Source organism: Ornithodoros turicata, unplaced genomic scaffold, assembly GCF_037126465.1.
Source record: "Ornithodoros turicata isolate Travis unplaced genomic scaffold, ASM3712646v1 ctg00000955.1, whole genome shotgun sequence".
Lineage (NCBI taxonomy): Eukaryota > Metazoa > Arthropoda > Arachnida > Ixodida > Argasidae > Ornithodoros > Ornithodoros turicata.
Window position 1 is genome coordinate 215,827 of NW_026999426.1, and position 16,931 is coordinate 232,757.

At 46.7% G+C, this 16,931-nt stretch overlaps 1 protein-coding gene across 4 annotated transcripts in view; it reads left to right on the forward strand.

Moving 5' to 3' along the window:
* The window catches only part of LOC135375893 (uncharacterized), a 50,393-nt gene that overhangs the window by 21,911 nt on the left and 11,551 nt on the right, over window positions 1–16,931 (forward strand). For all 4 annotated transcript variants that reach the window (XM_064608523.1, XM_064608525.1, XM_064608524.1 and 1 more), the window contains 4 exons: window positions 101–202; window positions 2,554–2,691; window positions 3,986–4,090; window positions 16,558–16,695. In XM_064608523.1, the coding sequence (XP_064464593.1) occupies window positions 101–202; window positions 2,554–2,691; window positions 3,986–4,090; window positions 16,558–16,695 (483 nt within the window). The remainder of the gene's footprint in view (window positions 1–100; window positions 203–2,553; window positions 2,692–3,985; window positions 4,091–16,557; window positions 16,696–16,931) is intronic.

Below are 16,931 nucleotides of genomic sequence, written 5' to 3' on the forward strand. Positions count from 1 at the left end.
TTATGCTGGCAAGTTGAGTCTATCTTATCTTGACGAACCATTTTAAATCTCACTCCTCGCACGTTGGTCTTGTATCGCTTACTGCGAACTTACTTTGCAGCCGTAACGATGCCCATTGGGCGAAACCAGTCGGAGCGTGAACTCCACGAGCTACTTCAGCGAGCGGATCTCCTCGCCTACTACAACAAGTTCATTGAGAAAGGTGAGCTAAAACGCGACTTTGTGTTGCCGGAGATGTTTCCGTTCTTTTTTAATGGTTAAAAACGATGGTTTCTGAATGATTCGCTGAACGATTTCTCTGAAGCCAGCCTCAGTTGATCAGTGGTAGTATGGACACGTCCGACCATTTTGTCTCTGGCTTGAAACGGCACGAACCCTTATGTGACGTCCGTACGCGTTTGGCGGTTCGTCCCCCAATGCGATTTTATCCAAATAGCTTGAAGCCTGTGCTGATACCCAGCGTGACAAATGTAACTGATGGGTGGGCAAATTGTGGACGAGCTTAGGATCATTACGTCTCGCGAATTACATTCCCAAGTCAGTTTAATGATCTACGACATTCTGGAAACGTGCTACGGCAAGAGGTACCAAAAGAAAGTAAACTGTGCACATCATACTTTCATGGGCTCAACCAGGTCTACGTGTACGACTGGATTCTCACGAACGTTTTCCACGTCAGTGTTTTCAACGGAGGCAAATCCTGGCAATTCTGTACTGGCCTAGCAAATGCTTTGCCCTCGAAGGAAGCAAAACGCACATTGCGCGTGGGTTCAGTGAAGTCTAGAAATATACTGGCTCCCTAATATCGAACTGTTTATCACTTCCCCAATGTGAATCTGCGCAGCAGACGGCTGGGCAGAAGAAACTGGCCGGCTTCGCGGAAGAAACCAAGCCAAATATCATGCAAAGCCGGAGCACGGGCAGACCACGAATGTGTCGTCGACACAGGGTTTGCGGCCCACAAGACGGAATGGCAGTGAAACTAAAATTCACTTTTTCGAAAAACCGAGAGGAGTTTGGGATAAATATTTTGCACACATAATCAGTGTTCCCTTATGGACACATCGTGTGAGTACCATTTCATTCTGTAACACTCGCAAATCGCCGTAGCTGATCTTTAATGTACACCGGGACCTTCGTTAATGATTGCTTGGAATTTGTAAATCAGATTGCGTTGTTCCCTGGCTTTTCCTGAAGTTTTGATCTGTTCGCTTGAAGAATAAAAAGGGCGACGTGATTTATTGAATGACCAGGCTGTTTGAAATGACGAGAAACAGGAAGATTTGGCTTTTTGTTAACGTCCGACCGGTGGTTGTGGAATCTGATCCGAAAAGACAGTACCTCGTTTCACCTACGTATTGTACATGACACGCGTTGCACTGAATGGCACAAATGACGTTGGATCAGAGTCTATCAAATTCACCATGAATCTTGACGAAGAAACTAGAGTTTGAGCTATTAACCACGTGGGCGCTTTGCATTAGTTTGCATATTTGGCTGTCCTGGCCATGTCATCTCCTGGACTAAGCACCTTTCATATGTTTTCGGGAGCGCATACTTTATTCTCTGGCATCTGCGTCTTAATGCTTCGGATTGCCCACCATCAGTTAAAAATACTATGTATGCTGCACTTCCACGAAATTTGAATAGACTTCTGGGACATGGGAACCTCATTAGATTAATTATCGACAAGCCACGGAAGCTGCACAAAACAGGGCCGCTCGGTTCTTCTTCAGTTACTACAACAATCAGTGTAGTGTTTCCGATATGGAAACCGGTCAATCCCTTCCCTCGTTTGCTCTGCGAACAAAGAGGTCTCTTCCATCGCAATTTTTATAACAGTCTCTCGAGCACAGACTTGATGAGCAGTATGCCTTTCTCCGAAGCTGGGCGTTCAAGGTTCAGTTAAAACATTGCAACCACTCGTTTTTGTTTTTTGTTAGTTTTTTGCCCCATGGGGGGGGACCAAGTGCTGGAGGGAACTTCCACAAAACATCGTCACTATCCAAGATCCTCCGATATTTAATAGCTCCGCGAGAAGGCTTTTCTGTAGCGTGCCACCGACTGTTTCACTTGAGTGCTTCGTGTCGGTTTGGTGCGTCTGTACTTGACCACCATAAAGTGTTTTATATTTACTTGGTGCTGCTGGATTGCTAAGTTTCTACGTGACCACTATGTGTATAGTATTAGTATATTTAGTATTTTATATATAGCTTAACAACCTTTCTGACATTTCCGTCAGTATTTTTCGCAAATTAATCTGTAATACCCCGATTTGCATACTTGATTGTATTGAGTTTTCATATTACCTAGATTACCTTGTCGATTTGTCTCCTTTTGGTGTTATATGAGTGCATGCATAGCCAGTGCCACCTCCGTTACGTAAAGCCCCTTAGCGATCATCTAACTAATGACCAATACATAATTAAATCAAGGGGGCAATTTCGCTCACTTGTAGAGCAATGGCTTGCATGCTCTATAATGCATGTAGTAGTAAATCGTCTTCATGAGACTTCGCACGTGTTTAACGTAAGTGTTGAAATTTGATCTTAGGCTGGGTCCATGTGGAGAGGCTTTTTGACTCGACGAAAGAAGAGTTTCAAGAGGTCGTCGACACTGTTGGCATGGCTGAATACACATTTCACGTCATGAGATTGGAGAACGCACTGGCACATTGGCCATGGCACACAGGTGAGCTACGCACCATTGAACTGAGGCACAGCACTAGGTCCTCGTGTAGTCCATCGCATTCGTGCGCCATAGAGAATGTCGATATATTTTTCTTCGTTGATTGAGAAGTTACACGCTCACTAACCCTGGAATAATGCTCTCTGTCCAAATTTTAGGAACTGTTACTTTGTTTACTATCGCTCTCTGGGATGGCTTTGGAGCCACCTTTCGTCGGAGTCAGACCGATTCCGCTCAAAAAGTCATCGCGCGTTATAGTCCGCTGCTCCGAAAGCATGATGTTCGGCTATTTTTTCCGATGGCACAGCTCGTGAATATAACTGTCAATTATCATCAGTTTGAGTGAACGTTTTTTATATTGGTGGGGTAAAAAAAGGACCTTTACTTTGAAAGTTTCCGAGTTGAGTTGGCAAATATTTACATAGTTAAACTTACGGTACATGACATTCACATCAGGAGGCGGCAAAAACCTAATAAGAACAAACGCCGTTGACCGGATCATTCTAGGTGGCGTGGCTTTTTGTTAAAATTGAATGAGACGTTTTCTGGGGCACCCAGTATAACATACTCAATGTTCATTATTTCGAATACGCACAATGCAACGTAGGAGGATTCACAAATGCGCGCTTCATCTCGATGCAGGCTAACTCGGAGGTGTTCGTAACGGGGAGCTTCACGTCATGATGACGAAATGTCCCATATGCCACTTGGAGACCGCCAGTGCCCGTGCGACTCGGTAGCTTCACCCACAGATAATCTTACCTAATCTTACTGCAATCAGAAAACGCGGGTTCGAATGCAACCGATGGTGTATTTCGTTTAGAATTTGTTTATCAGATCTATCACGCCGAAAGACCACTATCACCTTTAACAAATCTCTGCCACGTGTTTGCAAAAATCAAAATAAAATATACTGCTCAGCTGACGCTGCAATATTTTAGCCCATCAACCCACGAACGAAATCACATCACGCCGTAGGGACTCACGTGGCAATGCTCCCTTGATTGACCGACAGGTTTCACTCGGGGCTGAACGCGAGCAGCACCGCTTGCGGGTAGTTCCTGGTTTCGACCGACTGACAGTATAATTGCCCAAAAACGTTGCGCCACATGAACGCCGCCTGTTCCTTCCACTGTTACCTCGTTGGGTGTCGGTATTAGGAAAAGCTCCTACTACTACAGATGAACCGATACACTCTCAATGGTAATGGTAATCGTAGGGTATTGTTACACACAAGGTACAGATACACTTTCAATGATCATTTTTCCAACGTGCCGACCTATCGCCTATTTTCCAGTTACAATGAAGCCCACTCCGGCAAAGAAACAAGAACAAGCGGAGATTTGCCAACTCCTTGAGCAAGCGGGACTTGGCTGTTACAAGAAGAAATTCATGGAAATAGGTGAGTCAAAATGATTAGCACAGCTTGCGCAGCACAAAACACACAGGGCGGTTGTTGGTCTGTGCAGGCTATTCTAAGTGTGTATCCATGACCCCGTCTTTCCGTTGGAGCCTAAACACACTCTATCCCCTCACCTCACACATGGGACAACCACATGCGTCAGTCAGAACGCAAACACGCGAATCGTTATATCAATTAATCAATCATACAATATATAATAGCATGTCTTGTGGGAATAATTTAAAAGAATTATCAAAATATGTGAAAAAAGCAGAGGGGCAAAAGAAAAAGAAGAATAGATAGATACCAAACATGTGCTGAAGTATACCAAGGAACTAAAAAAAAATGAAAATGCTCAGCAACATAACAAGCGAGAAATACAAAGGAATTTCAATTGTTTTTTGAATAAGAAGGGGCTATTCAACTTCCTCAATTCCACCGGCAACGAATTCCATGTCGTAGATCCAATAAAAGTTAGCTCCTGTGTACTACAGTTTGTGCGAGGCAACGATATCCTAAGATACCTATCGTCTCTATTGAACTAAAGCGAGGATAAAACGAAGAACATTAGAGTTAGAAATAAGATGCTGAATAAAGAGACTAACATTGTACGTAGCCAGAGTAAATATACGTCCACGATTGATAGTAGTGAAAATGCAAAAGTCATTGTCGTATCTGGCTGAATATTTAGTACTGTGCGTAGAGCACGCTTTTGTAGGATTAAAAGAGTAGTACGATAAATGAGCCAATACACTTCTAGAGCATAGCTGATATATGAGTGTATCAGTGCATAGCACAGTTTAAGAAGAGCATTGATCGAAAGAAGACGTTTGGTTTTTCCCAGGGCATGCAGCCATGGTATGCAGTCATGGTAGTAATTTGCGTCTAAGATTCGATACGTGGTCGTGCCAACTGAGGTGTTCATTCAACGTGACACCTAAGAATTTAACAGTCTTCACCCTCTTAAGTGCAATTGATGAAAAGAAAACAGTTAAGCGACTTACATTTAAAGACTGTTGGCTAGGGTGAAACACAACATAGTTTATGATGACAAAGATGCAACCCGAGCAGGGAAATAAACAACAGACAACAAGTTCCTCAGTTTTTTTTTCATACAGTTTCTATTCCCTATTTGCACTCAGTGTCTCATAATATTTTAGCAGTCGCAAAACTGAGGAACTTGTTTTCTGTTGTTTATTTCCCTGCCTCGGGTTGCATCTTTGTCATCATGAACCAGCTTGTCTGCGCCCTCTCTCTGTTGTCAACATAGTTTGATTTAGTATGATTTGGAACTAACCTGTTAAGCGACAACCAGAGCTATAGTTTGCTAAGGACAAGTTTAGCTTCATGAAACAAGCCCTCAGGTATGCTGCCTTGTACGAATATTTTGGTGTCATCAGCGTACAATGCGCAGTCTTTGGCTAAGAACATAGGCAATCCATTGATAAAAAGTAAAAACAGGAAGGTACCCAAGATTGACCACAGCGGCACATCTACTTTGCACTCAGCCAAATATGATCGGAATTTCCCAATGGAGACATACTGCTTTCTTCCAGTCAAGTAATTTCAGAGCAGGCGCAATGGGTACTCCTGTTATCCCGTACCTTTCAAGTTTCAGCAGCAACAGTTTGTGGTCAATTTGGTCGAAAGCTTTCATTAAATCTATAAAAATGTTCATAGTAAGTGTCTTAGAATCTATGCACCTTTCAATTTTCTCAAGAACATTACTTAATTCTATTTCAGTAGATCTGCCCTTTCGAAAACCAAACTGAGATTCAGATAAAAGTTTGTGTTTGTCAAAATAATCTGTAAGCCTCCGTTAAGAGGAGTGTCTATTATTTTACTCAACGGTGAAACTATCGCTATCGGCCTGTAGTTAGATAGCAAAAACTTATCGCCCTTCTTATGCACTGGGACAACCTTGGCGACCTTCATCTCTTGGGGAAAAATTCCTTCAGTAAAAATATCATTGATAACACCGGCTTGCACATCTGATAAATATAACGTAAATTGTTTTAAGAACGTTACAGGAATGTTCCCTGGAAATCTTGAGTGTTTCAACTCAAGATTCTGAATTACGCTCTCAACTTCTTGTGCGAATATTGGTTGAAGAATAAATGAGGAGGAATGAGACTGAGGTAGATAAATCGGAACATCACCACAGGGCAAGATATTGCCACGTATCGTCTTTGGGGCGACCACACGCCACAACACCAACAGGCAACGAGGCGTCGAAAGACGGGCTGGGGCCCGCGACACGTCGCCCTACATGGCAAGCGATCCTTCTGGAAGCATCTGCTCCTTCGCTCACATCAATCTCAAGGACAGGCCGACGACCTTGGAGAGGCTTCTGTATTTCCTCCTCTCCAGCGACGCGCGCTTTCTTCAATGTTCGCTGCTGTGCATCAAAGCTTGTGAGCTCCCTGACAAACCATTATTCTTTATCTTAGTTCTGTTTAAGAGCTATTCCTCTGGTATTAATCAGGTAAGCCGCTTAATAAAGCGCTCGCCGATTATTCGCCGTCTCGCTCATCTGTTTTCGTCCGTGACATATTTGGTGGAAGTGCTGGGCAATCCCTGCTTAATGGCCTGGAGGAACAGCAACGGCTGAGTCGAAGAAAGCGTGGTCTACCTACCGAATTCGGCCCATTGGGACTCCCAATCCGCAAGATGACGACTGCGGACAGCACCATCCAAACGGCGCAGCCGGTCACCGCGCCTGTCGCCCCTGCACGATCGCCGAAAACGTTAACCGGAGAAGTTTACGATGACGTTGACGACTGGCTCGACCATTTCGAGCGGATCACGGGGTTTAACAGGTGGAACGACGAACAGAAGCTCGTCAACGCCTACTTATTTCTTGACGGGACGGTGCGGACCTCGTTTGCGAATATGGAGGACTATGACAATGAAAAAACGGATTGGGGACTTGGGGAAAAAAAGGGATATTACATTATGCATGGAGGACTATTTTACGTCCTGGAAGGTATTCAAAGACAAGCTCCGCGAGGCGTTCACTTTTGAGCAACGAACGGAATTCGCCGAACAACTACTCCAGAGTCGGGTACAGCTACCAAACGAAAGCGTCACCGGCTTCGTTGAAGATGTCCTGTGGCTTTTCAAACGAGCAGACCCGAAAGCCTCCGAAGAAAGGAAAGTTCACCGGCCCTTGAGAGGTGTGAAAGAGGAGATCTTTCACGCCCTATCCCGTAACCCACCAACGACGACAGAAGCTTTCCTGACCGAAGCCGTCAGGATTGAGTGAGCTTTACTGTGTCGGTCCACCGTCGGACAGCGACCTCAGGACTACCAAGCCTTCACCGCGCCTGCAGACTTCGACGTACACTCCCTCAGGCAATTGGTCAGAGAGGTGGTTCGACAAGAAGTACGAGCTCTCCTTCGCCCAGAAGAAACAGGAGCTCCTTTGGCCTCCATCGGGGCGATAATCAAGGAGGGGGTGCAGCAGGCACTCCCAGCGCCGCCGCCCGTCGCCGAGGTACCAAAGCCAACCTACGCCGCCGCACTACGACAGCCACCCCAGGCAGCGCGGTACGGCAACAGCTGGGCGCATTCGCGACCCGCCCAATCTGCACCACTAGATACCCGCCACGCGCACAAGGCACTCGCAAGACACACGTATGGCGAACATCAGACTGGAGGCCGCTTTGTTACGACTGTAGCGAAGCCAACGACGTCTACCGCCGTTGCCCGTGCCCACGACTGGGTCTACCCGGATTTTCACCCAACGCCCCCCGCCCTCAGTGCGGTAGTCGCCCCGCCGCAATTGAAGACTATCTACGGCAGCAGAATGCTTCTTCTGGCTCACGACGTGACCTGTCCCCGAGCGTCCCCCACCGCAGCAGGTCGCCAGGAAGAGCACGTTCACCGCCGCCAGGAAGACGACCTGTGTGGCGCAGCCCTAAGCGAGAAAACGGAGGACTGCTCCGGTTGGTGAAGCTGCGGACCGACGAAAAGTTACAATTCCTGCAACTCGACGAACAGCAAAGCAGCTCCTCCGCGACGCTCCAAAAATTACCAATAACCTGCAAATACTCATCGCCGGCCATGAGACGACCGCGTTAATCGATACCGGTGCCGACAACTCTGTTGTAAGGGCTACGTTGGCTAAGAAGCTTCGCAAGGTGCAAACGATGTGGGATGAGCCTGACATCAGGATTGCTGGTGGACACGCCGTAACATCGACTGGCCGATGCACGGCAGTCATACAAGTGCTCGACATCCAGTACGTCGTCAGCTTCGTCGTCCTGCCGACCTGCCCACGTGACGTAATCCTCGGAATGGACTTTCTACAAGAAAATAAAGCGGTTATCGACTTCACCAATGGAGTAATTTCCTTAGAGACTCCAGAAGGGGAAGAGGACTATAATGCGTGGCTGACGTGTATAAGTCCGGAGAAGCGCACAAATACGCATGTGACAACTATAGCAAGTCAGCAGGACAACCTTCCTTCCTTGTCATCACGTGTTATTACTGCTGTGAGTGACACAGCGCCGAATCTCTGTTGGCTGACGGAAACATTCATCTGCTTCTACCACGCGGCATCGGGATAGCAAGAGGAATTGTGCCTGTCAGAGACCAAAAAAATGCAGCTACTGATTACAAACTTTAGCCAGGAACCGCAGTATCTCACAAGTGACACAAAAATAGCTGTCCTTGCGGACGATTCTATCACCACAAGTATTTGTCTCCTGGACAGTTCATGCACCAACTGCGCCACAGAACACCACGACCGGCCGTTCAACGTAAACCCTCAACTAACTGCGGCGCAGAAGCACACCCTTCTGCAAGTACTACAGGCTTTCAGTGACTGTTTCGCCACTTCGTGCAAAGTGCGACAGACGACGATAGGAAAGCATCCCATCATAGTCGACGAAGACGTCCGGCCGATTCATGTATGCCGTATCGGGTGTCACCTAAAGAGCGAGAAGCCGTCCGAGCACAAGTAGAAGAAATGCTGGAGGACGACATTATTCAGCCGTCAACCAGTCCGTGAGCGTCGCTGATAGTACTCGTGAAGAAAAAAGATGGAACACCCAGGTTCTGCGTAGACTACCGAAAACTCAACGAGGTCACGAAGAAGGACGTTTACCCGTTACCACGCATCGACGACACACTCGTTCGTCTCCAAAATGCGAAGTTCTCCTCCATGGACCTCAAGACGGGGTACTGGCAAGTGGAAGTCGACGATCGCCATCGTGAGAAAACGGCCTTCGTTACTCCGGATGGGCTTTACGAATTCAAGGTTATGCCGCTCGGCCTCTGCACAGCTCCAGCTACGTTTCAACGTGTCGTGGACACCGTACTGGCTGGGTTAAAATGGCAAACCTGCCTTGTGTGCCTCGACGACGTCGTCGTCTTCGCAAGAACCTTCCAGGAACACATAGAACGACTGAAACAAGTTCTCGAGGCCATCAGAGCTGCGGAACTATCGCTAAAAGCTGAAAAATGTCAGTTCGCATACCAAGGACTCATGTTTCTCGGCCATCTCGTAAGCGGCGACGGCATACGCCAGGATCCCGAGAAGACAGTGGCTATCGCCAATTACCCTGTTCATTCTAACGTTAAAGAGAAGCTGCCTTGGTCTCTGCGCCTACAATCGCCGTTTCATCCCAACTTTCTCGAAAACCGCGTCACCGCTTAACGCACTGACAAAGGATGGAGCTTCTTTTGAGTGGCGCGAAGCGCAACAACGGGCCTTCGACAAAATAAAGACACGCCTCCAGACGGCACCTCTGCTGGCACACTTGGACCCCAACGCTGAAACCGAAATACACACCAACGCAAGCAATCAAGGTCTCAACTACAAGACGGCCTCAAATGTGTCATCGCTTACGCAAGCAGAACGCTATCCAGGGCCGAGAAAAACTACTCGACAACAGAGAAGGAGTGCCTTGCACATACAGGGTGTCCCAGAAAACGTGTCATTGAATTATAATAAAATAACTACACCACCTAGAGTCATGCGGTCAACGGCATTTGTTCTTACTGGGTTTTCGCCACCTCCTCATGTGAATGTCATGTGACGTAAGCTTAATTATGTAAATTTTTGCGAGCTTAAGTCGGAAATTTGCCTAGTAAACATCACTTTTTTACCCCACCAATGTGAAGAGCGTGTCCAATTTACTCAAATTAATGATAATTGACAGGGATATTCAGGAGCTATCCCATCGGAAAAAATAGCCGAACATCATGCTCTACGGAGGTCGCACAGAATAGCGCACGATGGATTTTTCAGCGCAATCTTTGTCAGTCCGACGAAAGAAGGTTGGAAACCCAGCCCACCCCGGCATCGCAGAAAGAGATAACGCAGGCATGGCTTATCACGTCCGACTTTCGCTGGGATAATGCTTTCCCTCTCCCAATTTTAGGAACTGTTACTTTTTCTACTATCACTCTGTGGGCTGGCTTCGGAACCTCCTTTCGTCGGACTGCGAGTGATTGCGCTCAAAAGACATCGCGCGTTATGGTCCGTTGCTCCAAAAAGCATGATATTCGGCTATTTTTTCCGATGGGATAGCTCTTGAATATCACTGACAATTATTATGAATTTGAGTGAATTCGGCACGCTCTTCATATTGGTGGGGTAAAAAAGTTACCTTCCCTTGGCAAATTTCTGAGTTCAGTTCGCAAATATTTGCATAATTAAACTTGGGGTACATGACATTAACTTTACAAGGTGGCAAAAACCTAATAAGAACAAATGCCGTTGACCGCATGATTCTAGGTGGCGTAGTTTTTTTATTATAATTCAATGACACGTTTTCTGGGACACCCTGTATAAGAGCCACCACGAAGCTGCGTCCCTACTTATACGGTCGCCCGTTCAAAATAGTGACAAACCATCGTCCTCTATGGTGGCTCGCCGGCATGAGAGATCCGTCGGGTCGATTAGCACGGTGGAGTCTTCGGCTACAGGAGTACGACGTCACCATCACCTACAAGTCCGGAAGAAAGCACAACGACGCAGACTGCTTGTTGCGGGCACCACTACAGAGAACAGACAGCGGCGACGAGATCGACGACAGTTTTCTGGGCCTCGTCAATGCGAGCACCACGGCTTCAGAACAGCACAGCCACTGTGCTAACTGAGGCCACTCATCGGAACTGAGAACTGAGAATCAGAACTGAGGCCTCTCATCGACTACTTGCAAACTCGCGCTGGTAACGTCCCTGCCGTCTTCAGACGATCACTCCACAGCTTCTCCATACGTAACGGTGTTCTCTACAAACAGAATCACCAGCCACAAGGCGCTACACGGCTTCTAGTTGTACCTCCAGGAATGCGCCCGGAAATCCTCGCATCCTGTCTTGACGAGCCATTTTCGGGTCACCTGATGTACAGCAGAACACTGGCCGGCATAAGAGAAAAATACTACTGGCCAAAGCTAGCCACAGCTGTCCACCAGTACGTGAGAACGTATAGGGAATGTCAACGCAGAAAAACGCCACCAGTGTGTCCGTCTGGATACCTTCAGACGATTCCGCCGCCGTCGGCACCGTTTGAGCCTATGGGGATGGACCTACTCGGACCTTTCCCGCGATCGTCTTCCGGAAATCGTTGGATAATCGTGGCGACGAACTACCTAACAAGGTACGCCAAGACAAAAGGCCTCCCTCAAGGGACTGCCGCTGAAGTGGCGAAGTTCTTCGTTGAATGCATTGTACTCCGGCACGGAGCTCCCACGACCATAATCACCGACAGAGGAACAGCATTCACGAGCAGACTCACCCAAGAAATTCTCCGCCTCAGCCATACCATCCACCGCAGAACGACGGCGTATCATTCACAAACAAACGGCATCACCGAGCGGCTAAACAAAACTCTTGCCGACATGATTTCGATGTACACCGACATAGAGCACAAGACGTGGGACGAAATACTGCCGTACGTCACGTTCGTTAAAACACGGCAGTCCGATAAACAACCGGGTTCACGCCGTTTCACCTTGTGCACGGACGTGATGCAGTAAGATGTTCGACGTGATGCTGCCTCACGAGCCCAGTGAAGAAGAAAGCGATGCCCTGGACTTCACGCAACGAGCCGAGGAAGCTCGTCAGTTCGCCAGGCTACGGATCGGACAGCAACAACGCGAGGATAGGAGAAGGTACAATCTACGTCCACGAAAAACACAGTTTAGCCCAGGAGACCTGGTATAGGTGTGGACTCCGATCCGACGGTGAGGGTTAAGCGAGAAACTTCTCAAACGCTATTTGGGCCCATACAAAATACTCAGACGCATAGGAGAGGTGGACTACGAAGTAATACCTCAAGACAGCACAGCTTCTTGGCGAACCCAGACCCCTGAAATAGTTCACGTCGTTCGCCTCAAGCCGTACTACTCCAGGTAGTTCGGACGATCCCCGGAACCAGAAGAAAATTGGCTGCTGCTTTACCTCGAGTACATCGGTGAGCCCGGAACGCCTTTCCCCTTTTTTTTTTCGTTTGTCTAATAAATATATCCCCCCCCCGAACGCCCACCGAAACTGCTCTAGCACCCTGGATACAAGTTCCAGCATCGGGACGATGCCTCGTCTACGGAGGGGGCAGTGCCGCCTGTCGTCTTTGGGGCGACCCCACGCAACAACACCAACAGGCAACGAGGCGTCGAACGACGGGCTGCGGCCGGCGACAAGTCGCGCTACATAAAAGGCGTTCCTTCAGGAAGCATCTGCTCGTTCGCTCACATCAATCTCAAGGACGGGCCGACGACCTTGGAGTGGCTTCTGTACTTCCTCCTCTCCACCGTCGCGCGCTTTCTACAATGTTCGCCGCTGTGCATAAAAGCTTGTGAGCTCCCTGTCGGAACATTATTATTTATATTAGTTCTGTTTGAGAGCTATCCCTCTGGTATTTATCCGCTAAGCCGCTTAGTAAAGCGTATATATTTGAGACCAGCATGTGAACAGTACCCGATCCAGCTCATCTAAAAAGTGGGTAACAGAACTTCGCGGCTATCTATACAGGGTGTTTAACGAAAATCCCCCGGCTGAATAATTCGTGAACAGGTGGCGCTATCGAAGAACTTTCTGTTTTGTAAAGATTCTTGAGAACCATGAACTGAGGCCATGAACTGAGTAGTGAACGGCTCATTTGCATAAGCCCACTGATTAGCTAAATGTTTTAACTTGTAACTTTTACTTCGCACGCTTACGGAACCTCTGTTTTACGCATCGGGACCTACAGCGAAAAATAGTGCAAGAAAAAAAACAACGCATCGACACTTAGTGTTTTTTGATGCTACGTGGTGAAGTTCATTTTTAAGAGTGTAGAGAAGGAGAGGGAACACCAAAGCGTCTCCTGCGGTCTTGCGGCTGTTTCTTATCTTCCGTGAACCCCGTGTGTCAACCAGACGGATGAACACGAAATTGATAGCCGGATAGCTAGTGCAAAGAGCGCATTAGTGATCTGCTCCCCGCAGGAAATATGTGAATCGAAACCGTGTAATTACTCGGAAAAATCACGAAGCGTCGATGCATTTTTCTTGCAGTATTTTTCGCTGAGGGTCCGTAAACAGACGGGTAAAACAGACGTTGCGTAAGCGTGAGAAGTAAAAGTTACAAGTTAAGATGCTTATCTAAGTAGCGAGCATATGCAAATGAGCCTCTCCCTACTAGTTTCATGTTCGATGTTCCAAGGATCTTTACGAAAAGAAATTTCGTCGATAGCGCCACCTGTTCACGGAATTATTCAGCCGGGGGATTTTCGTGAAACAGCCTGTATACAACCCGAATAAGTAAAGGACGACAACGAAACGCTGATAGCTGTATTCCACCACGGGATAACATGTGTACTGTCTATGGTTTCAACGAAAATGCACTGACAAAGTGGAGTATTTAGGAAGATATCTGAGCGAACTCTGTATGCTACAGTATCCCTCACATATAACCACACATGAACTCCACGATGGCGGTCGTTGTGCAGGTGTGAAAATTCAGGAACACACTCGTGTATTGTGTAGTGAGAGTCATTCATATCACATAACCACTTTTCAGATAAAGGAAAATACGATGTGCCACAGTTCAGAATTTGGAAAATCAACACAGTAAGATCGTCAAACTGGCTGTTTATGCTTCTAATATTCAAATGAACAAAAGAGAATATTGCATTTACCATTTCTGCCAAATCGCATAACGTTCAACTCGCTAACTCCATCAAAAGCACTGCGAGCAATTACACCCACCCCGTTAACCACGCATTCACATGCACAAGCTCCAATGTCATATACTGCATTGAATGCGGCGACTGCTCTATGCAATACATTGGTGAAACCGGCCAACAAATGAACAACCGCCTTACCGGACACAGAACCGACACGTACAACAAACTCCCCAAAACAGTCGCCGAACACTTTAACGTTCCTGGTCACAATTTTGACAACATTAAACTATATATTCTAGAAACCGGGTTTAGATCCACACGTGACAGACGTGACAGGGAGCCTTATCTCATATATAAGTTCAACGCTCTTCACCCGTCCGGTATCAACAAATCACAAGGCACCCTAGAAACACTTCACAAATAAAATATGCTTTTCCCTTCTACCTCCATTATCATCTGTTATGTTCTGCATGGCCACTGCTTTCTGATCTCTTTATTGCATGCGACAATTTTGTATTACAAATATATATTTAAAAAAAACCTTTGCTCCTTCTGGAATTTTTCCCCACGTAACCACTAACCTGCTTATCTTTCGCTATGCTTGCCAATTCTGCCTGTTGTCCCGTTTCGTCCACGTGTTCATGAACCTTCCATTTTTCTGTAACCGGTCTGTAGCCTAGATCACTACGTTCACATAATCCCCTCCACACTCTAACAAAGCAGCCATTCACTCCGGCCGTAGAAGCCCGTACGGAACCTTTCTTCCCTCCGGGCTGTTGACCCACAATTCGCATGAACCTTTAAACACGTCACACCTAACCCTTTAAATACCATGCCAATGATGAGGACGGTGCCCAGAAGAAGAACAGCCTCTGTTCGAAATATCGGCGGCTTCTGTCCTGAGGCAACTCCCTTCCCACATAACGGAATACAGTTCATAGTTAATAATAATAATTCAAAAATCATCTACAAACAAAAAAAAAGAAAATGCACAGCAGATCACAGATATGGGTAATTCGATTAGCTTCAGCACTTTCATGACGCCTAACACCCTCTATATTGACGCTAGTATTGTAGACCACAATGTTTATTTAACCCAGCTGAACGCTGCTTCAGGAAAGGACTGTGCATTTATAGAATTTAGAACATCGTTCGACACGGTGTACCATTGTTTGCGAATAGCAAAATTTCCACGCTAATCGTATAATTCACAGATAGTGTATTTCATTTCGAATTATGTAATGTTAAAACGCCAATTTGAAGCTATTAGTGGCAGTAAGTCTAGCATGATTAATATCGGTTCTGGTGTACCACAGTGGTTACTCTTGGCCCGCTTTTATTGCTTAAGTAGGTCTCTCGCACCGTAAAACCCGAAATATTATGTCTTATCTCTTATTTATATCAATCATATTTCTGAAAAAAAATTTGCGCATACTCGATGATTCGGCGACGAATGTATTTTGCGCTGGAAAATAACAGTGGTTGTGTATTATCAAATAATGATTGTGTATGCACTTAAATCTCCACAAACCGGCCTCGGTGGCTCAGTCGGTAGCGTGTCCGCCTTCTGATCTCGAGATCGCGGGTTCGAACCCGGCCGAGGACGCCAGCAACTTGGTGGCAGGGTACAAGTTGCTTAGACATGCCGTCTTCCGCGAGGGACGTTAAATACGGGGTGCCGTTTGATGAGCTTTCATCGCACATTAAAGAACCCTCAGGTGGCCAAAAGCAATCCACAGACCGACCGCTGTGGCGTCGCTCATGATCTCAGTTGTCTCGCGACGTAAACACCCAATTATTATTAAATCCCCACAAAACAGTTTTGATGACATTTACAAAGAAAAAGGTTCCGCATGAAGTTATGCGTGAAGGTTCCGCGCTGTTCCGCAGATTACGTTTCTTGCGGACATTGCAGAGACTCTAACTTTTTGGGCTTTAGTGTTTAGTTGCTAAATCTACGAAGTTCATGCAGTCCAGCTGTCACCAGCTGTTGTTGATTGAACCCTACACCCCAGCAAAAAAAAAGAAAAACAATTACAGTCATCCCGTCTGGTCCTTTCTGTCAGTGTTGCTGGTTAGTGCGTATCTACTGTGTTTTTTTTCATCGTCCGGATACGAAAGCAAAGCGGAAAATAGGAAGGAAACACTCATTTGCATGAAAATCCACGCTCGACTGACGAAGTAACCCATTTCGTTCATTTCTTCGGAGATCACTAGTAAGGGCAGTAGTGCTTTTTTCGGTAACACGTACAAATGTGGATATAACAACTTTCATGCGACGCATTCATATAAGTTGTCTTCATAAAGCCTCATACGATTTTAATCCCAGTGTTCAAATTTCCGATAGGCGCGGACAATGTGCAGCAACTTCACGACTTGACTGGCGAAGAGTTCCATGAGGTCATCGACCGGGTAGGGATGTCCAGGAAGCCGATTCATATAAAGAAACTCAAGAAGGTACTCGAAGAATGGACGAGGCACGCAGGTAACTGAATGACCACCAAATTTGGGGGAAGGGATCCATTTTCTTGCACATGGTGTTGCATACACTTGCACATCCAATGATATTATTCCCTGTAGACTCACTTTAGTGCGTGACGTAACAGCGATGCATCGGCGCTGCTGTCGTGCTTGCTGGGCAAAAATTGCGCTTTGATTGACTCACTGGGTGCTATTTCACGGCCTTTACTAAGAGCATGCCGCAAAGTGGTGTAGCTATTG